Source organism: Anguilla rostrata, chromosome 1 (assembly GCF_018555375.3).
Source record: "Anguilla rostrata isolate EN2019 chromosome 1, ASM1855537v3, whole genome shotgun sequence".
In the NCBI taxonomy this organism is placed as follows: Eukaryota; Metazoa; Chordata; class Actinopteri; order Anguilliformes; family Anguillidae; genus Anguilla; species Anguilla rostrata.
Window position 1 is genome coordinate 85,737,002 of NC_057933.1, and position 27,409 is coordinate 85,764,410.

The following is a 27,409-nucleotide window of genomic DNA, read 5'->3' on the forward strand; positions in this document are numbered from 1 at the left end:
GGCAGCGGGCTGGGCAGGCAGCTCCTGCGGGGTAGCGGGCTGGGCAGGCAGCTCCTGCGGGGTAGCGGGCTGGGCAGGCAGCTCCTGCGGGGTAGCGGGCTGGGCAGGAAGCTCCTGCGGGACAGCGGGCTCCAGCGGGACAGCAGGCTCTGGCACACTGAGCTTGGAGTTCTTCTCGGCCAGAGGGGGCATCTCAGCACCCCCCCTGCAGATACTCCTCCCAGTGAAATGTCATTATTACTAGGGCTTTAAAGTCAGAACACCCTTCAAGCCCAGAGTATATCAGCCCGCCGTGGAGCGGGTCCCTCATGCCGTCCCGAAATATCTGGCACACGATTGACTGGGTCAGATCAGTCTGTGTGGCCACAGTGCTAAATTCAATCGCATAATCCAATAAATTACGTGATTCCTGACTTATGTCAAAGAGTCTGTTGGCCATCTGTCTAGCGACAGGACTGGATCCAATGGGCCTCGGAGTGCCCACCGGCTTGCTCCAGACTGGTGGCATGTCTAAAGCAAAAAATTAAAAACCCCAGGGAGGAAGAAAAAAAAAGTCTCTGCTGGGTCCAGAACTGGCTGGTTCCTTCTGTCAGGTAACGGGTAAGTAGGACCCAAACGCAGAGTGGGGGAAGAAACTCAGGAGGCATCAAAAGGAAAATTTGAGTTTACTTTCATACAATTAACAAAACCAGGAACTAATAACAAGGCCATGCAGGGCCAGTCTGAAAAAATGTTAAAATTTCAGAACAAAAAGCAGAACTTCAAAAAACCAAAAACATGCAGAGCCAAACTCGAACAGGGGAAGAACAGCAAGCAGAAACATACATAGTCGGGCAGAAACTCACAGGCGGAAACACAGAGGCAGAAACACAGGGCAGAAACACATGCCGAAACACAAGGAACCAGCACCCAAGTCAGGGAAACAGAGAACTTAAATAGACTAACGAGGCACAGGAGGGCACAATGCACAAACAGACCACAAAGAGGGAAGGGAAAACGAGATAACCAAAAAACAATAGAATAATTGAAAACAATAATACAATTAAACAGGGAAAAGGAACAGAACTACAAACTGAAGTTCCGCCATCTGGCGGCCCAAAAAAGGAAACGCAGACAAACACAGAACCATGACAATTAGTCCAAGTTTTTTTCTCTTTTGTTTATTTTCTTTATAGATAGTGGCTTTTTGACAGCCGCACATCTTCACAGACCCAAAGCATTGAATTTTCTTCTCACAGGGGATGCTTGACGGAAACAGCTGTGAATTTCTTTACATCTGAAGCTAAATTGGAGCTTCAGTTATTCCTATCTCAGATAAAATCTTTAAGTACGGTCTTTCTGATGGTCGTAGTTTTGGTGGTCTACCAATTTTTGCTCAGTTGTTAGGAGTGCCATTTTCTATGTAACTTGCAATAATCTTGTGAACTCCAGTTTTGGAAGCTGCAGATTTTTCACTTATTTTCCTTTGACTTTCACCTTTCTTATGCAGTTAACATAACATAATATAATGATGAGAACAGGCCATTCAGCCCAACGATGCTCACCAGTTTCCTAACTAAATTAGTGTTCTGATTACCTACAGACTAGATAGTATCTAACACTATATCAAGCCTAGTCTTGGAAATCCCCAGAGTTTCTGCCTCTACTACGTGACATTGCAGGCTATTCCACACATTGTCTACTCTCTGTATGAAAAAACCGTTCCTAATGTCTGTGTGGAATCTACCTTTTGTTAATTTCCATTCATGTCTCCTTGTTCTACTAACAGAACTCAACCTGAATAATCTCTTGTAATTTCACTTTGTTGATCCCCTTTATGAATTTAAAAGCCTCAATCAAATCATCCCTGAGTCTCCTTTTACTAAGCTTGAAGTCTTTCCTCATAGTTTTTATCTTTCATACCAGGAATCAATTTTGTTTCTCTTCTTTGAACTTTCTCCAGAGCCTCTATATCTTTCTTGTAGTACGGTCCCCAGAACTGCACACAATAGCACTCCAGGTGTGCTCTAACAAATGTATTGTATAAGAAAAGTATAACTTCCTTGGATTTATACTCAATAATTCTGGCTATATATCCCAGCATCCCGTTGGCCTTTTTTACTGCGACAGCACAGTGCCAAGAACCAGAAAGGCTTTGATCTTTTTCAAACTGAGCACATTCCAGTTTTTCCCATAAAGTAATCCTGCCTAATATTTTTATTTCCCACATGCAGAACTTTACATTTGGCTATATTACATTTAATTTGGCTATATTTCAACCCACTTCTCGATTTTATTTAAATCTTCTTGGATTATTGTAGTAGCTTCCAGACTATTAGCTGGGCTTCCCAGTTTTGTATCATCTGCAAATTTGACTAATATCTGCAAATTTGATTAAGTTTTAAATTTATCTTTCATCTAGTCTCATCAGAAATATCTCCTTTAGCCATTTTAGATATGTGTGACAAATAAATATGCAAAGCAGGTAAGGTGTGTTTAGGTGGTTGCTTGAATGTTAGTGTCACTTTTGAAGGTAAAGGACTAAACATCATAACGTCACTGACACTTTGTTAACATTACATTACATTACAGGCATTTAGCAGACGTTCTTATCCAGAGCAACTTACACAACTATTTACACAGCATTTACATTGCATCCATTTATACAGCTGGATATATACTGAAGCAATGCAGGTTAAGTACCTTGCTCAAGGGTACAGCGGCAGTGTCCTACGCAGGAATCTAACCTTTGACCTTTAGGTTACAGGACCAACTCCTTTATACTCCCATTATACTACACTGACGCCTTACTACAGTTAACTGTGGTTGGGAGGACAGCTTTAACCTGTTAGTTGATTGAAGGATGGAAGACTTAAAGTGGGTGGAGGGACCCCAAAAGAGTGGACAGATACAAGGTAGATATGCAGTGGTAGAGACTTTTCTGTCATTTTTTCTTAGATGTAAGGGAAAATGTAATATAATACAAGTTTCCTACATTATTAGTATAAATATAGTATAAATAAAAGTTTCCTACATTATTGTCTGACAAATAATGTAGGAACAAAAATAAAATTTGCACCAAATGGTTCATTTTACCTTAAAATGAATAAATGAAAGGGTACTCTATTACACAGTACTGAATTGTATGTAAAAACTGATGGAAAAAGTATGATAGTGGTATAAGACTGTGCTAGTCTGTTCAGTAGGGTATTGCAGTACATTCTGGTAGTGCATGGATGAGTGAATGACTAAACTTTTCTTCTGATGCTAATTACACGTGTCATGTGTTTTGCTATAAAACTTAAAACAATTTAATAATCCAACGAGAATAGTAATGTCAGGATACGGAAGCTGTGGACGTCAAATGGTGTAAGAACTGGCCCGCTTGCCAGTCGAAAGGTCGCAGTTCGAATCCCGGCGTAAGGTCAACCTTAGCCGTTGTCCCTTGACGCCCCTAGTCATCTAACTCCGTCTCTGCTTTCAGATTTTAGTAAACCAGCTGTAAAATGGGCAATTAAAGTGTAATTGTTTGTTGTAAAAGTCCTCATTGGATAAAGCGTCTGCTAAATGCCTGTAATGTAATTTAATGTAAATGTAACTCGTTACGTAATGATGTAGCCACTGTCAGGGATCAGCTTGGTAATAAAAATGGCTGTGGAATCGTCTCTAAGCCAGGTGATACATTAGATACATTAGAGCTCCCAGCATTGCCATGTTCGGTGCGTTGTGTGGAATTCGTACCTTTGGTCGTTATCCAGGTCAGACCTGTCAGACCGCTCCTGCTCCCGCGGCATGGGAACGACAAACCATCCACAGTCATCTCATTATCTCATCGTTCTCGCTGCTCTTGTTCAAAGGGATTTATTGTCACCGGTAGATCAAACAGGTTACAGAACAAATAGGGCACATTAAAGGAGTGTATTCTGTTTTTGGCGGTAAAATGTAAAAAAAAAGTCTCTCTAGGGTTTTGCTTGTGAAACACAGAGCAGACCAGCACTGGTCAGAAATGGTGCTCAAGCTTGTGCTGAAGTCTGTCACATATTCAAGCTCTGGAGCAAATCTCTGTTTTATTTATTGATTTTGCAGGGACTACGAACAGCCTGTCAGCTACAAGCTAAGATATGACTCAGTTTCAAAGGCAGCCATTGGGCAGGGTGAGCATGAAGCCATGCAGGGTTAGGGTTGGGGTTAGGGTTGGGGCTGGAGTTGGGGTTAGGGCAAGTGTTGGGGTTAGGTTTGGGGCTGGGGCTGGTGTTGGGGTTAAGATTGGGGCTGGGGCTGGGTTTAGGGCTGGTGTTGGGGTTGGGGCTGGGGCTGGGGTTATTGCATGTGCACAACACAACTCACTTTTTCTCATATTCGCAAGCAGTTAACATAGCTTCTAAAATGGAATTATATTTGCAATTTTCCCATAACACCCAAAACATTGAATATATGTCAAATAATATCACAATTTACTCTATCAGTTATTAATCAATGGCCAAATAAATATCCTGGTCAAGCCAAGTCCAGTCAAGCTTTATTTATCCAGCATGTTTCATACAAATGTGCAAGACAATGTCCTTAACACGAAATAAAAATAATAAGCACACTGAAATTAGATCAGAGTGCAATGGATGGAAATAAGAGTATATAAAAAGCAGGTGATTAGTAGGAGTCAGATAGAAATAAAAATAAGAAAATAATTCTAAAAGATAGAACCGACTAAACAGAGTAAGGAAGTACTGTGCAAAAATGGCTAAACAGCTAAAGAGACAAGTCTTGAGATTCTTGATTCTTGAGATTCTTTAAGAAGTCTTTAAAATCTCCATGGATGCAGAATCCTGTGTACCCTCCAGCAGGCTGTTCCAAAGGCCTGGGGCACAGAAACTAACACCCACTCAAACTCTTCTCTTAAACAAACAAACTCTTACATAAATGCTATTTAATTTCAGCACAGAAAGGCAAGTACATGTATTACAACAGAATTGCCTGCATTCTCAACAGATTACTGAACACTGCCCTCTCAGCATGTTACTGAACACTGCACTCTCAGCACATTACTGAACATTGCACTTTCAGCCCATTACTGAACATTGCACTCTCAGCAAATTACTGAACACTGCACTCTCAGCACATTACTGAACTCTGCACTCTCAACAAACTACTGAACACTGCACTCTCAGCACATTACTGAACACTGCACTCTCAGCACATTACTGAACACTGCACTCTCAACAAACTACTGAACACTGTACTCTCAACAAATTACGGAACACTGCACTCTCAACACATTACTGAACACTGCACTCTCAACACATTACTGGACACTGCACTCTCAGCCCATTACTGAACACTGCACTCTCAGCACATTACTGAACACTGCACTCTCAACAAACTACTGAACACTGCACTCTCAGCCCATTACTGAACACTGTACTTTCAGCCCATTACTGAACACTGCACTCTCAACAAACTACTGAGCACTACACTGTCAACAAATTACTGAACACTGTACTCTAAGCACATTACTGAACACTGCACTCTCAACAAATTACTGAACACTGTACTCTAAGCACATTATTGAACACTGCACTCTCAGGCAATGATTGAACACTGCACTCTCAGCACATTACTGAGCACAGCGCTCTCAGTCCATTCTTTCTATGGGTTGATCAACTCACATCTCATTGACATCACATCAGAAGTTTCCATCGTAAATGCATTGAGGGAAAAATCTCCCGTAGAGGTCATGATAAAGTGGATCACTGTTTCGGTTAAAGTGCCTTAGTAATAGAGAAAAACTGAAAAAAATTACATTAAAATTGACTCTGAAATTCACATGCAACCAGTGTAGAGACAATAAACAATTTGAAGTTTTCTCTTTGTAGCTTTTTCGTCAATACTGTAGGAAATATGTTGTTCTTTCTGGGAGGCTTGTGTATGGGCACAAAGCCTCCCAGAAAGTTTTTGAAGGGAAAGAACGCTTCGTAATGAAAGATTCAGTTCGACAAAATTTCCTAGCAGAGCGTTAGGTATTTCCAATGTAGCACCGACACCTTGCGGCTGGAAACAGTCAGAATGAATTAAATCAGCGAATTTGTAAAATGTTTCATTGAGACGTCTTTATGTTTTGTGGAAGCACATTAACAATAGTAAGTGTTATTTCAGAATGTTAAGTTCTGCAGCACAAAGATGATATTACATATTATTTGGGAGATTTCTCTCGAGGCCAAGCGATCATGGTGAGCGAGTGATGATGTGAGCATGGGATGCCGTACATAAAAAAGCGAAGTGTAATGCCATAAAATGCAATTCTGTGAAAATAATTTCTCGTCCTTTTTGCACACAGTTGGTACTCATGCTAAGCCTCATCAGTACAAATAACGCGGTTTCTAGCTCATTGTTTGGGGTTAGGGTTAGGGTTAGCTTATCAAGCTTCGTTAAGCATGTTAAGTGTTTTAAAACTGAGGTGTCAATATTTATCCGAAAAGGGCCAGACCTTGATAAGTATAATAATGTGTGTAAATGCTGGGCTAAAACAAGAACCTACACCCACACCGACCCTGTTCGGATAAGATTCTGCACCCCTGCTCTAGAATATGCCCTGAACGGGCATTTGCACGCATTCTCTGCTCCAGTATACTATACCATTCATTTACTCGGGACAAACCGCCGAAGAGCAGCGCAACGAAAGGAAAATCGCTGGCATACCATGAAGTGAAAATGCCATATACACTTCTGCGTATAAACAGGCCATTCTAAATACACGGTGAGCGGGAGGGATGTATAACTTTTCGTTCATACTTCCTGCTCTTCGAACAGTCTACCAAAGCGCGGAAGGATTCGTGTCATTATCTTTAAAAGACATTAACTGTCTTTAATGAAAGACAGGACCACATTTCTACTGACATTTTTCATGCCAAAGGTAACAATACTCACGTTTAACTCCTGCATTGAAAATGCGACTTGCGAAATGTACTAATTTACTGACGCTGTTTTGTGGCGGATTCATATTTGTTTACAGGACTGTAGTTATGCGGCATAACGCAAAATATCCAGCAGAGGGATCTTGCTGGTCACATAAATCTCCCGCGGCTCTTTAGTTATATCTTTAAATGGACAGCACAGCTGAATTGTGCCGTTGATAAAACCCAGAATTTCCTGTCTTCAGTGTGATCTATTGCACTTTTCTCTGCATGTGCGTCTTCAGAAGGTATGTTGGCCAATTTTGGTTGCAAGATGGTTCGTATTCTCTAAATCTTACAGGAAGAAATGTGTCTTTCCCCTCTATGTATGGCCTCGAGATGGATACATTTGAGCCGATGCTGTTATGTTTCTGTTATGAATAGTGATTTTAGAGCGATTAAAGGTTAATGTGCCAGTGCCGTGTAAAGCTCAGGTAAATGGGAGGGGTGGAGACAGGTGTCAACGCTATAGTCTTCAGTGCATGACATTCTGTTACGGACCATAATGTCACCCTTTAAACTGTGAAGTGTAATGTTAAGCGGAGTGCACTTTTCTGTGCATATGCATCTGTACGTGCGTGTTCTGAACACGCGCAGCCTAACTGGCCCTGTCAGGCAGGCGGTGCGCGATCGAAGTAAAGCGACACTGCTGGCTATCGCTGAATTTCCTGCAAAGCTGCGCCCAGGATGAGCTATACTTTCCATAGCCCCGTTTAGCGGGATCCTGCTGGAGTCAATAGCGTCAATATTATAGTTTTGAAAATTTAAGTTTGTAGCAATATAGTGAAAATCTCACAATCATCGCATGGCCCTTATTCATCAAAACTCAGGAATAGGCTGTTCCTTTGCTAATCACTAAATTGATAAGTGATCACTTCGGAACGTTTGTGTCCACGTGAAAGCTATGACGTCGTGTTGTAAAGTGTCGAGTAACTGTTAGCTGCGCGTTAAAACAGTAGTGAGCGTAAGATAATGTATATGAAAACGTTCGGAATGCAATATCAGTACTGCAGTGCAGCAATGTCCGTTTTCAGGGATCCCCGGCCGGACCCTAAAGCACAATTTAACTACTATTGTTTTTCCTCCCCATCACCTAACTTCACACTTCATATGTTGAAGAAATGTGTTGTTCAGCCAGTATGAGAGTATTTTGGTCATATATTCAGTGTGTCATGTTTGGAAGGCCCTTGATGTGCGCAAACCTGTTGCGCTGCGGGCTGAGCTCAATCATTCACCGTTCCTCTGAAATCTTCTATTTTAGGAGGGCGCCAGGGTGTAATGAGTGGAGAAACAAGATTTGTTTTACATCAACAGCTTCACATTTCTGTGAATAAGACGCACATTAAAATCTACACAACTAAACCTAGCTAAGCAAAAGCATTTTTTCCCCGTATAAGTATTACTGCTCGGTCTCGAAAAACATTGAAAGACTTACAAAGAATAATGTTGGCAACTAAAGCAGGTAATCTGCTGTGGCTGGATTCAAGTATAACAGAGATTACTTTGGGGTCCCTTCATACAAATTCAATCTGTGGTCAAGTTTCTTTGTTTATCCTATTATACCTAATTTAAAAAAACTGTTCAGCAATGACTGTTGAGAAAGAACTAGAAAAATATGTTTGTGGACAGACCAATGTTTCATTCTATACACATTTTGTATGAGTTAGTGTTTATATGTTTACATTTTTATTACAGGAAAAACAGGATGCCGGTTTATAAACACAGGCTGAAGTTTTAGAAACAAAGGTTTAGAAACACAAACTGTAGGATTAGAAACACAGACTGTAGGATTAGAAACACAGGCTGCATGTTTAGAAACAGACTGTAGGATTAGAAACACAGGTGTAGAAACACAGGCTTCATGTTTAGAAACACAGGCTATATGATTGGAAACACAGGTTACAGGTTTAGAAACACAGGCTTCATGTTTAGAAACACAGGCTGTATGATTGGAAACACAGGTTACCAGTTTAGAAACAGGCTTTAGGATTATAAACACAGACTGTAGGTTTAGCATTTTAGCCTTTCTTTACATGTTTTTTTTTTCAGTCTCAGAAAGAAATCAGAATATTATTCTTTTAAAAAGTGTAAACAATTTAAGCTCTGCAGAAATAAGGCTGGCATTATACTATATTATTTAAATTAATATAAAATGTGAAAATGTATGTTTTGACTCAGGAATGTGAAGACAGTTTCAAAGGTGTGTACATACAGACTGGTGACAAATTAAAGGAAAAACCTGAATAAATGAGTGGAGAAACATAACGAGTGCACATGCTTCCATACAGGTGCACTGCATGATACAATTAAGCAATTAACATCCTATCATGCTCTGTGGCATGTATAAAAATGCTGAGCAGGACCAGCTGACCTTGATTTTGCGTCAAGACGGCAAGAGGAAAAGATCTCAGTGACTTTGAAAGAGGGTTCATTATTGGGGGACGGATGGCAGGAGCTTCAGTCATAAAGACTGCTTAACTGGCTAGTGTTTCAATAGGAACAATGACTAAAGTAACATCTGTATTCAGATCTAGGGGAAAGACATCACTGAATAGGGTCGGAAATTGTGGTCGAAACAGCACAGTTGATGATCGTGATGCTTGTGCATTAGTGCGTTATGTAAGGAAAAACAGAAGAGCAGCTCTTCCTCAGGTGACTGAGAATGTCAATGCTGGACATGATCAGACTGTGTCAGCAAGAACAGTCCATTGACAATTACATAGTGAGGGATATTACAGTAGAGTTTCAGTGCATAGATTACAAATCATTACAAAGACGAATGCACATTTGAGAGTTCAGTGGTGCAAAAACCATAGGCACTGGTCTACAAGGATGTGGAAAAAAGTGATATGGTCAGATGAGTCATCATTTACCATATTCTTGGCAAGTGGGCGAGTGCATGTGTGGCGTACACCAAGAGAATGGTACAGGCCTGAATGCTTGACGCCTACAGTGAGGGGGTCCAGTGGCTCTGTTATGCTGTTTAGGGCATATTCCTGGCATGGTTGGGGTCCACTTGCCCCTGTAGAGGGAAGGGTCACTGCAAATCAATACAAAGTTATTCTGAGTGATCACTTTTATTCTATGATGAAACATTTCTATCCTGATAGGAGTAGTCTCTTCCAGGATGACAAAACCCCCATCCACTGGGCATGAGGGGTCACTAAATGGCTTGAGCATATGCTATGGTCCTTGCAGTCACCATATCATGACCCAGTTGAACACCTATGGGAGTTTTTGGACTTACATGTTAGACAGCGCTCTCCACCACCACCATCAAAACACCAAATGAGGGAATATCTTTTGGAAGAATGGTGTTCCAGTGGAGTTCCACAGACTTGTAGAGTCTATGCCAAGGTGACTTGTGGTGGCCCAACACATTATTAAGACACTTTATGTTGGTTTTTCCTTTAATTTGTCACCTGTCTGTATATGTGTGTGTGGTGTGTGTGTGTGTGCGTGCATGCAAACTTCTCTCATAAGTGACACAATGTACATTTACTCTGATTTGGTAGCCATACTGGCCTTACTGCTGGCAGTATGCGCAGATGATTGTTAACAAGCATTAGCATCTGCAATATGTGTTCCTGTGAATCAGATGTCTGTCAGCGCTGTAAATTTAGGGCTGTAGTCATAGAAGAACTGGCCCCATCTCTCTGACGAAAAATCCTCCGCTGGACTTAAGATGGAAATGCTTCATCTCTGCTTTGTCATGGCAGTGGGTTTTCTTAAACTCCCAGAACTCCTTGTTTCTGTGACATTGCACATGGAAGGGTGTGGCTTGGTGGTTACTCTGCTGTGGTTACGTTCCACACGTATAGTACACATTACACTTATTCATATTATACATAGCACATAGAATTACTATGGAAACCTGATTTATTTTTACTTTATTATTCATTACATGCTCTTGCCCTGAGTGAACACAATGCTGCCTCTTGTTGTGAAGTTGATGGTGTTCAGGTGTGTTCTGGTGTGAAGCTGATGGTGTTCTGGTGTGAAGCTGGTGGTGTTCAGTAAGGGACGTATGCAAATAATAACCACACGATCCTGAGAAACAGCTGAAATTGCATTGTGAAATAATGTGTTGAAACAGTAATAGTGGGGAAAGTGCGTGTTATGTAGTGTGGTCTAACGGTTTTTCTCTGTACCTGCTAGATTATCACCATTGCAAGTAATGTGAGTTCACCTTTCTAATGTGGTTAAAAAGATAGAATGAGAGCTGTCATGTTTCACAGCTAGTTTCAGTCACTCACACTAGAGACACTTTACAGTTCTGCTAACTCAGAGAGTACTGTATCCCTGCAGTATTCCCAGCTCAGCTAACTCAGAGAGTACTGTATCCCTGCAGTATTCCCAGCTCAGCTAACTCAGAGAGTACTGTATCCCTGCAGTATTCCCAGCTCAGCTAACTCAGAGAGTACTGTATCCCTGCAGTATTCCCAGCTCAGCTAACTCAGAGAGTACTGTATCCCTGCAGTATCCCCAGCTCAGCTAACTCAGAGAGTACTGTATCCCTGCAGTATTCCCAGCTCAGCTAACTCAGAGAATACTGTATCCCTGCAGTATTCCCAGCTCTGCTAACTCAGAGAGTACTGTATCCCTGCAGTATTCCCAGCTCTGCTAACTCAGAGAGTACTGTATCCCTGCAGTATTCCCAGCTCTGTTAACTCAGAGAGTGTTGTATCCATGAAGTATTCCCAGCTCTGCTAACTCAGAGAGTTCTGTATCCCTGCAGTATTCCCAGCTCAGATAACTCAGAGAGTACTGTATCCCTGCAGTATTCCCAGCTCTGTTAACTCAGAGAGTGCTGTATCCATGAAGTATTCCCAGCTCTGCTAACTCAGATAGTACTGTATCCCTGCAGTATTCCCAGCTCAGCTAACTCAGAGAGTACTGTATCCCTGAAGTATTCCCAGCTCAGCTAACTCAGAGAGTACTGTATCCCTGCAGTATTCCCATCTCAGCTAACTCAGAGAGTACTGTATCCCTGCAGTATTCCCAGCTCAGCTAACTCAGAGAGTACTGTATCCCTGCAGTATTCCCATCTCAGCTAACTCAGAGAGTACTGTATCCCTGCAGTATTCCCAGCTCAGCTAACTCAGAGTCTCTGATACAGTACTCTCAGAGAGTTCTGTATCCCTGCAGTATTCCCAGCTCAGCTAACTCAGAGAGTACTGTATCCCTGCAGTATTCCCAGCTCAGCTAACTCAGAGAGTACTGTATCCCTTCAGTATTCCAGCTGTGCTATCTCAGAGAGTTCTGTATCCCTGCAGTATTCCCAGCTCAGCTAACTCGTCTACGTGTGTGCATGTTTGTGTAGGTGTGTGTGTACACCGTCCGCAGCATGGTGTGTACATACGTGTGTGCATGTTCGTGTAGGTGTATGTGTACATCGTCTGCAGCATGGTGTTTACACACGCGTGTGCATGTTTGTGTAGGTGTGTGTACGTCGTCCGCAGCATGGTGTGTACATACGTGTGTGCATGTTTGTGTAGGTGTGTGTGTACATCGTCCGCAGCATGGTGTGTACATACGTGTGTGCATGTTTGTGTAGGTGTGTGTGTACATCGTCCGCTGCATGGTGTGTGCATACATGTGTGCATGTTTGTGTAGGTGTGTGTGTGACTTTTAGATTTGTGAATTATGCAGCAGCTCCATTACACCCATGAGTAAATCACCCTTATTTTCAGTAAATCACAATTTTGCTTCAGTAAAACTCCATTAGTTAGATGCCGCCAGCTTAAATCAATGGACATCTGCAGTCTTGAACAGATGGAACTGTGCCTGGTTTTGGTAGTAAATTGGAGGCTAACCCAGAATTGTACTCATTTAGAGTATGGCTAGTGAAGAAATGTCCTGCTAAGCTGAGATTTTGGATGGCTGGATCCTTACGACGCAGGGGTAGAGATTTGTTTGTAAATTTACTGTCTAGAACTGAACTGCTTGCACCCGTCTTCTTAGCCATTGTTCTGTGATTTACATAAACGTGCGTGGTCCCCACTTCCCCATATTCCAGAGAGGGTACGATAATAAATTAGCAGGTAAAAGATGATTAGTTGACTCAAGCGATGTCTTTTTTCTCCATTGAAAAACTTGTTCATATTTACCCGTTTATTATCTCAGCAACACCTAAAACCTCTTATCAAACAAATTCACAACTCTCACAATGTTACACTAACACAAGAGTCTACAGCCCACGCAAAGCATTGGAATGAGTGAACTTCATCATATGTGCCCATTAATAGATCAAAACATCGATTTAAATAGAAACATTTAGGTCTAATGTGAAAAGATGAGTTTTGAGACATTTGAGGAAGACAGCCAGTGAATCTGCCTTGCTGAAGGTTGCTCCGCCATTTGGGGATTGGAATGGAGAAGTGGAGGAGTTATCAGGGACTCAGAAGGACAGACAGATAGCTGGTGGGATGATGTTGAACAGGGAGGTCTGGTCTGAGTGTGTGGTGTGATCGTTCTCTGAAGGCAGGAATGGGCGGTGCCAATCACAGCTTGGTGTGCCAGTGTGAGAGGTCTGAGCAGGAAGGGGCACTGCCTGCCTTACTTCAGTAAATACCCTGACTTACCCCAGTAAATTCCCTGACTTACCCCAGTTAATGCCCTGACTTACCCCAGTTAATGCCCAGCTGTATGAATTGTGTAGAAGGAATGAAAACAGTTGCTTACTTTGCTAAATGCTTGAAATGTACTTGTTTGCAGTAATTATCACCACAGCATCTAATATATTGGCTGTGACGTTATCAGTGCCTGTAGTCTGTTTAAGTTTTTGAGTTTTTATGTGGTGCCTTTGCTCTGAGCAGAAAGAAAAATGCCATCAATCATCAGTCTGGAGGAAGTGATGTCACAGAGGCCACAGAAATACACCCAACAGACTGCCTGCTTCCCCCACAAATGAACCTAACCCTAGCCCCCAGGCACTGTGCAGCAGATACAGGCTAAACTAACTATCAAATTAAACAAGCCTGTCTTTGACTCTCTCACTGAAAAAGCATAGATACGAGGCCAATGGATAACATATTTAAATTAGAAATGGGGGTGTAATATAATAAATACTGTTTAAAAATACTTTTTGTATAACAGGAAAAGTGAAAGCTACTCGAAAAGAAGAAAAGGATGACAGAATAGATTGTGGTCATATTCAGGAAGCCTCATCGCACAGAGAGAGGTGACTGCATTTCCGGGACCTCCCTCCACTCGGCCATCAATGCCGAAACAGAAACTACACTGAATATACTGCTCATTTCCACTGCTGCTCATTTCCACTGCTGAACATTTCCTGATCTACTCTCTCTCCCAGCGCTGCTCATTTCCATTGCTTCTCATTTCCTGAGCTGCTCATTTCCACTGCTGATCATTTCCAGAGCTACTTTCTGTCCTAGAGCTGCTCATGTCCACTACTGCTCTCTCCCAGAGCTGCTCATTTCCACCACTGCTCTCTCTCAGAGCTGCTCATTTCCACTGCTTCTCATTTCCAGAGGTACTATCTCACCCAGAGCTGCTCCTTTCCAGACCTGCTCATTTCCAACACTGCTCATTTCCAGACCTGCTTGTTTCCATTGCTGCTCTTAGGGACCATTCTTTCCCAGTGCTGCTCTCTCTCTCCCAGTGTTGCTCTCTTTCTCCAGTGCTGCTCGTGTCCAGTGCTGCTCTTAGGGACTGTTCTGTCCCAGTGCTGCTCTCTCTCCCAGTGTTGCTCTCTTCCTCCAGTGCTTCTCATTTCCAGTGCTGCTCTCTCTCTCTCTCTGTGCTGCTTTCTCTCACAGTGCTGCTCTGTGCCAGTGCTGCTCTTCTTCTCTCGCAGTGCTGTTCTGTGTCAGAGTTGCTCTCTCTCTCCCAGTGCTGTTCTCTTCCAGTTCTAACAGCTCTTGTGAAAGGTCCTGTCATTGCTCACTCATACCCCATGGTTGAGCATGGTTGGCTGGTTTGGCACAGTTGAGCACAGAATCGCTGGTTGGCACAGTTTGGCATGGATAGTCTGGTTTGGCACAGCTGAGTACAGAATGGCTGGTTTGACACAGTTTGGCATGGGTAGTCTGGTTTGGCACAGTTTAGCTTGGACAGTCTGGTTTGGCACAATTGAGCACAGAATGGCTGGTTTGGCACAGTTTGGCATGAATAGTCTGGTTTGGCACAGTTTGGCTTGGACAGTCTGGTTTTGCACAGTTTGGCTTGGACAGTCTGGTTTGGCACAGTTGAGCACAGAATGGCTGGTTTGGTACAGTTTGGCATACTTTGCCATGCAACCTGACTTATGGTTCTTCCCTGTTTAACATGGTTTATTTCTGCCATTCGCTGGTGTCCTGGTCAAATCCCCAAACTCCCATAATGCTCATCTGTGTCTGGCCATTTCATTCCGCCCAAGTTGATTGGCTGCACACTGTGACTTCATGAGGCTCATCATGCCTGAGAGCACATTTATTACAGATGAAATTGACTGCCTGTCTGCTGATATAAATTAGCATTCATACTGTTCTTGATTGAAAAGGTTCTCTCCCCCCTTCTCTCTCTTTCTCTTTCCCTTTCTCTCACTCTCTTTCTCTCTCTCTCTCACTAACACACTCTCACACACATGCATACACACAGACATACTCTCCCATACACATACACATACACATACACACACAAACACATACATATGCACAAACACACACACACACATATAGGCATAACACACTGAGTCGAATGGGGAAATATGTCTTACTGAACTGTGCTGAGTGAAGAAAGTGAGTTTGTTCTCTGATAGTGTTGTGTTCTGTGTGGCAGGACAGTGATGGTCATGGCAGGAAGTCTGAATACTCCATCATGAAGCAGGGTAATCGTTCACACACACCTGGAAGCACAGCCCTGTCCTGCCTTGTCACGCCCTGCCACGCGCTGTCCCTCCCCACCCCCCTCAAGATCTGACTATGGTCTGCCAAAGACAGAAAGCCAGCAACTCAGTAGCAGTGTTCAGTGTGTCACTGTAACAATCTCTGTAACAGTGTTCAATGTGTCACTGTAACAATCTCTGTAACAGTGTTCAGTGTGTTTCTGTAACAGTGTCTGCAACAGTGTTCAGTGTGTTTCTGTAACAGTGTCTGTAACAGTGTTCAGTGTGTTTCTGTAACAGTGTCTGTAACGGTGTTCGGTGTGTCACTGTAACAATCTCTGTAACAATGTTCAGTGTGTTTCTGTAACAATCTCTGTGACAGTGTTCAGTGTGTTACTTGAACAGTGTCTGCAGTTTCATATCTGTATGAAAGATGATCAACTCTGTTTTCTAAGCAGAACATCCAGGTGTTCAGTATGACAGAGCAGCCATTCTACCCAGCCCCGCCCACCATGGGGTACCTGGATGGCAACTATTTCCCACAGCATGACCCCACAGCACTGTGCCACAGCTATCTGTCCACTGGGGGCTCCACTGAGCTGCATCAGTCATCCCCACCCTTCTACCCCAGCTTCTCTACCCCTGAGAGCCCCTATGCTACTGGAGTAGCCCCACCCCCACCCGGGAGCCCATTGCTCAGGCTTGCTGGGAAATCTGCAGCTCCTGTGTGGGACTCCCAGCCTGCAGGGGGCACCCTGGCGCAGAGTAAGAGCGGCCCCAGAGAGGGTTACCAGCTCAGTGCCCTGCCCCAGGGCGGCAGTGCCCTGCAGAGGCTGGACTCCTTCTCCAGCGCCTTCGCCAGTCACAATCTCTGCATGTTCCGAAGCTCCGCCCCCAGTCTGGACATGCCCCTCCCTTTCTGTCTGACCACACCCTCTGATGTATTCCTTCAGCAGCTCCTAACCCACAGACCCCAGCAAACAGAGATTCAGCCAATGGGGGCCCAGCAGACATGCCCAGAGTTGGAGTCTGAGCAAATGAGCAGCTGTGACCAGAGACATACCCTCAGTGCACAGGATGCTGTACAGCTGCCGCATGGATACCTGCTGCAGGAACAGTACTGCCCCCTGCAGCAGCACCAGGAGATGAACTACCTCCTGTATTCCGGCCCAACAGCAAACCCTGCCACTCAAACCTCAAACCCCTCCCACTCAACAGCAATCTCCATCCCCCAAAACTCAAACGCCTCCCACCCTACAGTTAACTCCATCCCCCAAACCACAAATCCCACCCAAACACACAATGACTCGGCACACCCATTTGCTAACCCCGCCCATCAGAACACCCACTCCACCCAACTGTCTCCACCCTTCTCCTCCTCATACAGTCAGGTCTGTAACTTCCAGCTCTATTCTCAACCTGACCCTGCCCCCTCAATCCCGCGCACTCACTTTTACTACCAGAACCACCACCAAAACCAAAACCAGAACCACCACCTGAACCAGAACCAGAACCACCAGCAGACTCCTCAGCCAAGCAGTTTCCAAGCACAGCAGCAGGTGCAGATGCTGAAGGAGTCTGAGCCCCTCTCCTGCGAGCAGTCCTGCTCCGACTCCAGGTGCCCCACCCAGCTCTGCCCCGCCCTGCTTAGCCCTGCCCATCTCAGCCCTGTGGATCCAAACCCCTCCTTCTGCCAGCCACACCCCCTGCTTGCAGCCGCCACTCACAGCCCGCGGCACCAGAATCTCAGGTCAGAGATGGACTTCCATGGTGCCGCCCAGCCCCAGTGCTGCTCGCCCAGCGCCCCCCAGTGGCGGCAGGTACCAATGCACAACTACAGCCTCACTGGCTCACATGTCTGGAGCTTCCTTCTGTTATTTACCTGCTCTTCTCCCTGCTCACCTGAGTCCCACCTGCTCTTCTACCTGCTCACCTGAGTCACGCCTGCTCTTCTCTCTGCTCACCTGAGTCACACCTGCTGTTCTCCCTGCTCAGCTGAGTCACACCTGCTCTTCTCCCTGCTCACCTGAGTCACACCTGCTCTTCTCCCTGCTCACCTGAGTCACACGTGCTCTTCTGCCTGCTCACTTGAGCCCCACCTGCTCTTCTACCTGCTCACCTGAGTCACACGTGCTCTTCTCCCTGCTCACCTGAATCACACCTGCTCTTGTCTCTGCTCACCTGAGTCACACCTGCTCTTCTCTCTGCTCACCTGAGTCACACCTGCTCTTCTCTCTGCTCACCTGAGTCACACCTGCTGTTTCCTCAAACTTGATTGAGAAATATAGGATTATTTCTGTATGCAGTGTGGAAATAAAATTAAAGTATAAAGATATGTGTGTGTGGAGCTGTATAACACACTCTTTACCTCTTCTTAAGGTGTTCTCATCAGTCCCGGAGCAGGAACTGTATCAGGATCACAGGTACAGTATTCACCCTGTTTTTTCAATCTACAATGATAATTGTGTTAATTATCTGTTTGTGTGGCAGGTAATGGAAGAGTTTGTTTACATGTTTCTATAACACATCTTTTATATAAGATCATATCTGGATTATATGTTTATGAAACATTTTTTCCATGTATTTATATTGTGTATATTAGTGTTTGGAGTATGTGTCTGTTCATGTATATTTGTTGTGTGTTTATTCTGTGTGTTTGTTGTATGTGTATAGTGTGCATATATATACGGTGTGTTTGTTGTGTGTATAGTATATTTCTTGTGTGTGTAGTGTGTATCATGTGTGTATAGTGTTTGTTTATTGTATGTGCATTGTGTGTATAGTGTGTGCTCATGCACATGTGTATCATGTGTCTCTGGGGTCCTCACAGTGTGCAGTGTGTGTAGTGTGTGTAGTGTGGTGTTTGTGTATTGTGTATCATGTCGGTATTGCTGTGCTCATTGTGTCTCTGGGGTCCTCACAGTGTGCAGTGTGTAGTGTTTGTGTATTGTGTATCATGTCGGTATTGCTGTGCTCATTGTGTCTCTGGGGTCCTCACAGTGTGCAGTGTGTGTAGTGTGTGCAGTGTGTAGTGTTTGTGTATTGTGTATCATGTCGGCATTGCTGTGCTCATTGTGTCTCTGGGGTCCTCACAGTGTGCAGTGTGCAGTGTGTAGTGTTTGTGTATTGTGTATCATGTCGGTATTGCTGTGCTCATTGTGTCTCTGGGGTCCTCACAGTGTGCAGTGTGTGTAGTGTGTGCAGTGTGCAGTGTGTAGTGTTTGTGTATTGTGTATCATGTCGGCATTGCTGTGCTCATTGTGTCTCTGGGGTCCTCACAGGTGCAGTGGTTGCAGTGTGTAGTGTTGTGTATTGTGTATCTGTCGATTGCTGGCTCATTGGTTCTGGGTCCTCACAGTGTGCTAGTGTGCAGTTGTAGTTTGTGTATTGTGTATCATGTCGGCATTGCTGTGCTCATTGTGTCTCTGGGGTCCTCACAGTGTGCAGTTGTGCAGTGTGTGCAGTGTGGTGTTTGTGTATTGTGTATCATGTCGGATTGCTGTGCTCATTGTGTCTCTGGGGTCCTCACAGTGTGCAGTGTGTGGTAGTGTGTGCAGTGTGTTAGTGTTTGTGTATTGTGTATCAGTGTCGGTATTGCTGTGCTCATTGTGTCTCTGGGGTCCTCACAGTGTGCAGTGTGTGTAGTGTGTGCAGTGTGCAGTGTGTAGTGTTTGTGTATTGTGTATCATGTCGGCATTGCTGTGCTCATTGTGTCTCTGGGGTCCTCACAGTGTGCAGTGTGTGTAGTGTGTGTAGTGTGGTGTGTGGTGTTTGTGTATTGTGTATCATGTCGGTATTGCTGTGCTCATTGTGTCTCTGGGGTCCTCACAGTGTGCAGTGTTGTGTTAGTGTTGTATTGTGGCTAGTGTGTGTGTGTTTGTGTATTGTGTATCATGTCGGTATTGCTGTGCTCATTGTGTCTCTGGGGTCCTCACAGTGTGCAGTGTGTGTAGTGTGTGCAGTGTGTAGTGTTTGTGTATTGTGTATCATGTCGGCATTGCTGTGCTCATTGTGTCTCTGGGGTCCTCACAGTGTGCAGTGTGTCAGTGTGTGTGTTTGTGTATTGTGTATCATGTCGGTATTGCTGTGCTCATTGTGTCTCTGGGGTCCTCACAGTGTGCAGTGTGTAGTTGTGTGTTGTGTATTGTGTACAGTCGATGCTGTGTATGTGTCTGGGTCTAAGTGTGGGTGTGAGTGTGTGTAGTGGTTGGTGTTATGTGTTGTTCAATGTCGGCATTGCTGTGCTCATTGTGTCTCTGGGGTCCTCACAGTGTGCAGTGTGTGTAGTGTGTGTAGTGTGGTGTGTGGTGTTTGTGTATTGTGTATCATGTCGGCATTGCTGTGCTCATTGTGTCTCTGGGGTCCTCACAGTGTGTAGTGTGTGCAGTGTGTAGTGTTTGTGTATTGTGTATCATGTCGGCATTGCTGTGCTCATTGTGTCTCTGGGGTCCTCACAGTGTGCTGGTGAAGCTGATGGAGACAGACGTCCCCAGGCTGCTGTGCTCTCTATGTCAGAAGGAGTTTAAGAGTCTGCCGGCTCTAAATGGCCACATGCGCTCTCACGGGGGCGGGGTCCCGCTCAAAACGGTGAGAGCGCATGCGGTGAGGGTGGTGCTTTGTTCAGATGGGGGGGTGTGGCTGTGCGGGAACAGGGGTTGGGTCATGCACTAAACAGTAAGGGGCGTGTTTGCATGCGGTGATCACAAAAATCCTATCAGCAATATAAAGTCACTGGATGGAGTGTTGGGTCTCCACATGTGACCAGTACAGCCTGCTTTCGCTGTGCAGAGCCTCTCAGCTTTGGGAATGTGGAGAAGGAACAGGACAGGAATCCATTAAGTTATCTCTGTGAGTCAGGCTCATGCTTTTTATGAGAAAGTGGAAAACTGGAAGTCATTCGGAATATTGCATAAATTCTGGATTTTGTTCCGTTCAGCTCACCCTGAAAGGCACCCCATTCACCAGGGGCATCACCCTGTACCTCTAGGAAATGATTGGCCTTCTTACAGTGTGAGTGCCAGGAAAATGCACTTCACACTGTTATGGAGCCAGCAGAACCCAGTGTTCATTCTCAGTGTGTATTACAGAAGTGAGTGTGCTGTGTGTGTACACAGAACACACGGGAGGTTACTAGAGTACTAATAGTAGTAATAGTCATGGAGTATTAATGTCAGAGTATAGACCACCAAAGTGCGATGCAAAACGTGCACCCAAATAAGGACTTCCAGGTACTATCGCCTTGCCAAACTAACGGGAAAACGAATAAGGGTAGAAAATGATCGCCTAGAACTACGTCCGATCCCAACTCTATTTTGCTTAAGACCTTTCGATTTAATATGGATGTCTTTACTGTTAAAGTAGTTTGTAACAGCTTTAAAGCATGGATATATTTATTTTACTAGATTGTGCTGATAATACAGGTTTACAGGAACCAAAAATACTATTAATTTTTCCCACAGGCAAAAAAAAGAACTGGAAGTGATCTGGAACCACCGAAATGACAACAATACTTCAGTGTTCTATTGTGCTGACAGTAATAATAGTAATGGAGTACTAATGCCAGGGTGTTGATATATTAATAGTAATGGAGTACTAATGCCACTAGTAGTACTGGAGTAACTCAGCCACTACTCGGTACATTACTCACTACTGAGCAGGTTGAATGCGCATTTCGTCATAACAGGTTATATCTGTACTATATTAAGGGGGATTGATTTGATCTGTGAGCAGACAGGGGGCGCCACTGAGTTGTGTGAGGAGGTGGAGTCTGCCCTCCCCTTTGTCATACCTGTGTCTGAGCTTGCAAAGCTGCAGCCTGCCTCTAGCAACTGTCCTCTCTGGCCCCACCAAGGAAGTGACCTCATACACTTGGAAAAGAGCTGTTTGAAGCCACTCATTTCTGAACAGATCCTGCTTTGTGCTGTTCCCCTCTGTGAGTGACCCATCCCACCCCCTCCCCCCACCACTATACTGCCGCTCTGTCTTCAAAGAAGTAATGAGAAAGTAATGTAGCAGTTGGGTGATAACGGGCTTAAAATGAAACGTGATATCTGCTCCCATTCCCCTCTCTGTAATTCTTCATTCCTATTGAGCCTATTGCTTCTTATCAGATCTTTACTGACTGCAGGCTTGCCTGTCATCCTCTGCTCTTTGCTCTTTGTTTGCATTGTGCACTTGCTAAATGACTGTGATCTGTAGCCAACACAGCTGTGATGTCACATTGGCTGATTGTGATGTCACATTGACTTATTATGAGGTCACATTGTCTCTCCTGTCTTGTTCACACAGCCATTAAAAATGGGGTGTGGCTCAGGGGCGGGGCCGGAGAAGAGGAGCCGTTCCCGCTCTGTGCCACTCATCAGCGCCTCCTCCAATGGCGCGGTGCTGTTCCAGAGCCTGCTGCGCTCACCCGCCCTGCTGGGACAGGCCCCGCCCTACACTCCGCCCCCCATGCTTTGCCCCACCCGCCACGGCTCTGGGCTGTTCAACAACATCTGCCCAGGAGCCCCGCCCCCTGGTACATCTCCCACCCTCTCCCCCCCTCGAGTACTGCTCACCAGGACCAGTGAGTGACCACACCCCCATCAGCCACACCTGTCAGATATACCTGCCAACTGCATCTGTCCCTTACATCAGTGCAGACTTGACCTTCCAGCTACACTACTCAGTTAGACCTGCAGCTATACCTGTCAGATACTCTTGTCAGCTGCACCTGAAAGCTACACCTGTAGGTTATACCTGTTTCATCTGTCAGTTACACTATTCAGTTTCTCTTGGTAACTTTGTTATGCAGTGCTGTACATAATTGGTTACTCCTGCCTCTGTCCAATTACTCATTGTAATTGGACAGAGATTCACTGTATATCATTAATTACACCCACATTATAACTGCTTTGTGTGTGCTTATGATGTTCCAGTGTGTGAGTTAAGTATATATTTTAGATTCCTGTGTGTGAGATAAGTGTATATTTTAGATTCCCGTGTGTGAGTTAAGTGTATATGTTAGATTCCCGTGTGTGTACTTCACAGATTCCTCTGTGTAAGTTAAGCATATATTTTAGATTCCTGTGTGTGAGTTAAGTCTATATTTTAGATTCCCGTGTGAGTTAAGCATATATTTTAGATTCATGTGTGTGAGTTAAGTGTATATTTAGATTCCTGTGTGTGAGTTAAGTCTATATTTTAGATTCCCGTGTGAGTTAAGTATATATTTTAGATTTCTGTGTGAGTTAAGTGTATATTTGAGATTCCCGTGTGTGAGTTAAGTGTATATTTTAGATTCCCGTGTGTGAGTTAAGTGTATATTTTAGATTCCCGTGTGTGAGTTAAGCATATATTTTAGATTCCTGTGTGTGAGTTAAGTGTGTGTACTTCACAGGTCTCCATGTGTGAGTTAACTGTCACACAGTTGCTTCAGCACAGGTATAAGGGAGTGTTTGTGCGTGTTTAATAGGTAGCTTGGACAGCAGCGTTAAAAGGGAGATTATGAGCTCCGAAGAGAAGCTGGTGCAGATCAAGCCGTAAGCCCCTCCCCTTGTGCTACCTCTTCACTCTGCCACTCTGATTCCCCTGTGTCACTTTAGCACACCTGCCTCACTGTAGCACACCTGTATCTTCCTAGCACACCTGCCTCACTGTAGCACACCTGTATCTTTGTAGCACACCTGCCTCACTGTAGCACACTTGTATCTTTGTAACACACCTGTCTCACTGTAGCACACCTGTATCTTCGTAGCACACCTGCCTCACTGTAGCACACCTATATCTTCGTAGCACACCTGCCTCACTGTAGCACACCTGTATCTTCGTAGCACACCTGCCTCACTGTAGCACACCTGTATCTTTGTAGCACACCTGCCTCACTGTAGCACACCTGTATCTTTGTAACACACCTGTCTCACTGTAGCACACCTGTATCTTCGTAGCACACCTGCCTCACTGTAGCACACCGGTATCTTTGTAGCACACCTGCCTCACTGTAGCACACCTGTATCTTTGTAACACACCTGTCTCACTGTAGCACACCTGCCCCCCCGGCGGCAGTGTAGTATAATGGCTAAGGTGTTGGTCTTGTAACATAAAGGTCGCAGGTTCAGCAAGGTACTTAACCTGCATTGCTCCAGTATATATCCAGCTGTATAATTGGATACAATGTAAGTCGCTCTGGATAAGAGCGTCTGCTAAATGCCTGTAATGTAATAGCAGGCCTGTCTCACTGTAGCACACCTGCGTCACTGTAACACACCTGCCCCACTGTAGCACACCTGTGGCTCACTTCTCTCACTGTGACTCAGCTGTGGCTTTGCTGTCTCACTATGGTTCACCTGTGACTCACCTGTGTCTTACCTGTGGTTCTCCTGTTTTGTTGTTATAGGCAGATCAATATTGGGCTGCAGTTCCAGGCTGTGATTCCTGAGCTGCAGAGACTGTCCCACATAGACAGGGATTCCCAAAAGGCCCAACTGCTCTGGTCCCCCCAGGGGGTCCAGGAAATCCCAACCAAGCAGAGAGGTAACTCCCCCTGCCCTGCCCCCTGCCCCACACTGCCCTGCCCCTTGCCCCACCCTGCCCTGCCCCTGCCCTCAGTTAGATCTGTTTTTACACTGTGTGTTAATCCCCTCCCCTCTCTCTCCCCCCCCTCCCTCTCTCACTCTCTTACTCTCTCTCTCTCCCTCCCTCTCTCTCTCTCTCTACCTCTCTCTCTCTCTCATACTCCCTCCCTCTATCTATCCCCCTCTCCCTGTCTCTCTCCCCCTCCCAATCTCACTCTCTCTCCCTCTCTCCTTCTCTCTCTCCCTCTCCCTCTCTCTCCCCCCCTTTCCCTTTCTCTCACTTCCTCTCTCTCTCTCTCCCTCTCCCTCTCTCTCCCCCCCTCTTTCCCTTTCTCTCACTCCCTCTTTCTCTCTCTCTCTCTCAGTAGATGCCTTGTTGAACATGGCATGCTCCAGCATCCTGCCCGGAGGCGGGACTAACACAGAGTTTGCTCTCCACTGCCTGTTCGAGTGCAGGGGAGACCTCCTGGTGAGAAACACACTCTTCCCTCTCTGGGCTCACTTCACCTCAGGTTGAATACAGGTGTGATGAGGAGTAAGCTGACCTGGGTTCAGGTGTGATGAGGAATAAGCTGACCTGGGTTCATGTGTGATGAGGAGTAAGCTGACCTGGGTTCAGGTGTGATGAGGAGTAAGCTGACCTGGGTTCAGGTGTGATGAGGAGTAAGCTGACCTGGGTTCAGGTATGATGAGGACTGAACTGTAATCTCTTCTTTCCGCAGGCCACACTAGACAGGCTGCTCATGCAGAAACCTGTGAGACACAAGTCTAACCCCTTAGCATGCTACCACTACGCAGGTGTGTGGTGCTTCTCTCACCTGCACACCATACCTACAGTCCTAATGTTGAACACCCAATGTATATGAACACTCATGGATGTGCCAGTTATGTGTCACCCTGTGGAGCTGCTCGCCACCATTGGCCCTGACACATTCTACATTGGCACAGCTGGCACTGACACAGTGTACTGGCACAGTTAGCACTGACACAGTATTCCCTGTCACAGTCAGCCCTGGCACAGTCTATACTGGCACAGTTAGCACTGGCACAGTCGGGGTTTGATTCTGGGCAGTGGGGCTTAGTTTTGCTGTTTGTGTTTATCGCTTATGAGATTTGGTGGATGCTGGATGCATTTGTAATATTCACTTTTTATTAGTTTGAATGTGTTGGTATCACTGGTCACATATAAAGGTGCTATGCCAAATGAATGTAATGAATAATAATGAATAATGAAATAAAGTATTATTATTATTATTATTATTATTCAGCCCATCTAGGCTTGTCGTTCATAAAATGGTAAAATGGTGCACACAAAAATGTATCTGTTTGTGCATGTGTGTTTGTGTGTGTGTGCTTGGTCTGTGTGTGTGTGTGTGTGTGTGTGCGTGTGTGGTGTGTGTGTGTGTGTGTGTGAGTGTGTGCATCTGTGTGTGTGTGTGTGTGTGCATGCGTGTTTGTGTGTGTGTATGTGTGTGTGTGTGTGTGTGTGCGTGTTTGGCTGCACACAGGATCTGATAACTGGACGCTTGTGGAGAAGAAACAGCTGAACAGAGCCTTTATCCTGCACAATAAGGACTTCTTCCTCATACAAAAAATGGTACTTTCTGTTTTAATAATTAAATATAAATTCTATATTTTTCTAAATGTATAAAGTTAATGTTCTTATTTGCCATGAACTGCACTTGTCAGTTCTCGCCATTGAAATTCAGAGTTTATGAGAAATTGCATCAGTTGCATCAGTTATGAGTGAGTCCAGGCCAGGTCAGGAAGCTGGGCTTGAGCTGTGGGTGATGGCTGTTCTCTGACCTGAGTAAGCCTTCGCAGAAAGCTCGTTTAAAGAGGAAATGTGCTTCTATACTGTACTCTACAGAAATGAGTCAGCTGTAAGTACACAGGCAAGATATGATGTCATGGAAAAAATAAATGGCAGTGTCACTTGTCAAAAAAAACTTCCATGTATGGTCTTAGAAAGGGTTATGCTGGGAAATGTGACTGTACATTTGAATCACCATCTTGTACGTGAGAAACGATTTCAACTGTAAATAATTTTAGAATTATAATTCATTTTAGAAATTTAGATTTTTTTTAGAACATTAAAATAGCATGATAGGCTGGTTTCCTGTTAGTTCTATGTAGTTTTCTGTTAGTACAGGAAGTAATCTGGAAAAGACAGCAGACTGTCCTACATACAGGCACACATATGTATGGCATGCCATACATATACCTATGTATGGCATGAAGTATAAAGAGGGAAATATAGCCTGCAGCAGGACATCTATGATATTAATGTCTTTTACCCTGGCCATGGATGTGATATTAATGTCTTTTACCCTGGCCATGGATGTGATATTAATGTATTTTACCCTGGCCATGGATGTGATATTAATACCTTTTACTCTGGCCATGGATGTGATATTAATGCCTTTTACACTGGCCATGGATGTGATGTTAATGTCTTTTACACTGGCCATGGATGTGATATTAATGCCTTTTACACTGGCCATGGATGTGATATCAATGCCTTTTACCCTGGCCATGGATATGATATTAATGTCTTTTACCCTGGCCATGGATGTGATATTAATGTCTTTTACATTGGCCATGGATGTGATATTAATGTATTTTACACTGGCCATGGATGTGATATTAATGTATTTTACCCTGGCCATGGATGCGATATTAATGCCTTTTACTCTGGCCATGGATGTGAGGTGTGTTACAGGTGAAGACTAAGACTGTCTCACAGTGTGTGGAGTATTACTGACAGTGAGGTGTGTTACAGGTGAAGACTAAGACTGTCTCACAGTGTGTGGAGTATTACTGACAGTGAGGTGTGTTACAGGTGAAGACTAAGACTGTCTCGCAGTGTGTGGAGTATTACTGACAGTGAGGTGTGTTACAGGTGAAGACTAAGACTGTCTCGAAGTGTGTGGAGTATTACTGACAGTGAGGTGTGTTACAGGTGAAGACTAAGACTGTCTCGCAGTGTGTGGAGTATTACTGACAGTGAGGTGTGTTACAGGGAAGACTAAGACTTCTCGAAGTGTGTGGAGTATTACTGACAGAGTGTGTTACAGGTGAAGACAAGACTTCTGATGTTGAGT

The 27,409-nt window shown here is 44.5% G+C and overlaps 1 protein-coding gene across 9 annotated transcripts; it reads left to right on the plus strand.

The window, feature by feature from the left end:
* Positions 1-6,725: 6,725 nt before the first annotated feature.
* LOC135238922 (transcriptional-regulating factor 1) lies at positions 6,726-27,206 on the plus strand. Of its 9 annotated transcripts, none has more exons than XM_064307141.1 (13): positions 6,980-7,174; positions 14,025-14,109; positions 15,708-15,756; positions 16,212-17,573; positions 18,133-18,176; positions 20,211-20,340; positions 22,042-22,318; positions 23,207-23,273; positions 24,128-24,264; positions 24,671-24,774; positions 25,028-25,103; positions 25,814-25,902; positions 27,148-27,206. In XM_064307141.1, the coding sequence occupies exons 4-13, from the start codon at positions 16,230-16,232 to the stop codon at positions 27,187-27,189; spliced, it is 2,310 nt and encodes a 769-aa protein (XP_064163211.1). In that variant the 5' UTR covers positions 6,980-7,174; positions 14,025-14,109; positions 15,708-15,756; positions 16,212-16,229; the 3' UTR covers positions 27,190-27,206. The 9 variants fall into 9 exon arrangements, with proteins under 9 accessions (XP_064163238.1, XP_064163194.1, XP_064163211.1 ...); XM_064307150.1 differs by having other exon boundaries at positions 15,713-15,756; XM_064307168.1 differs by lacking the exons at positions 6,980-7,174; positions 15,708-15,756 and adding an exon at positions 6,726-6,886.
* Positions 27,207-27,409: the final 203 nt, after the last annotated feature.

Coding starts and splice junctions, on each gene's coding strand:
- LOC135238922 (XM_064307168.1), top strand. CDS start 16,230: ATGACAGAGCAGCCATTCTACCCAGCCCCGCCCACCATGGGGTACCTG. Junction 17,574..18,132: donor GCGCCCCCCAGTGGCGGCAG/GTACCAATGCAC, acceptor CCTCTTCTTAAG/GTGTTCTCATCAGTCCCGGA. Junction 24,265..24,670: donor AATCCCAACCAAGCAGAGAG/GTAACTCCCCCT, acceptor TCTCTCTCTCAG/TAGATGCCTTGTTGAACATG.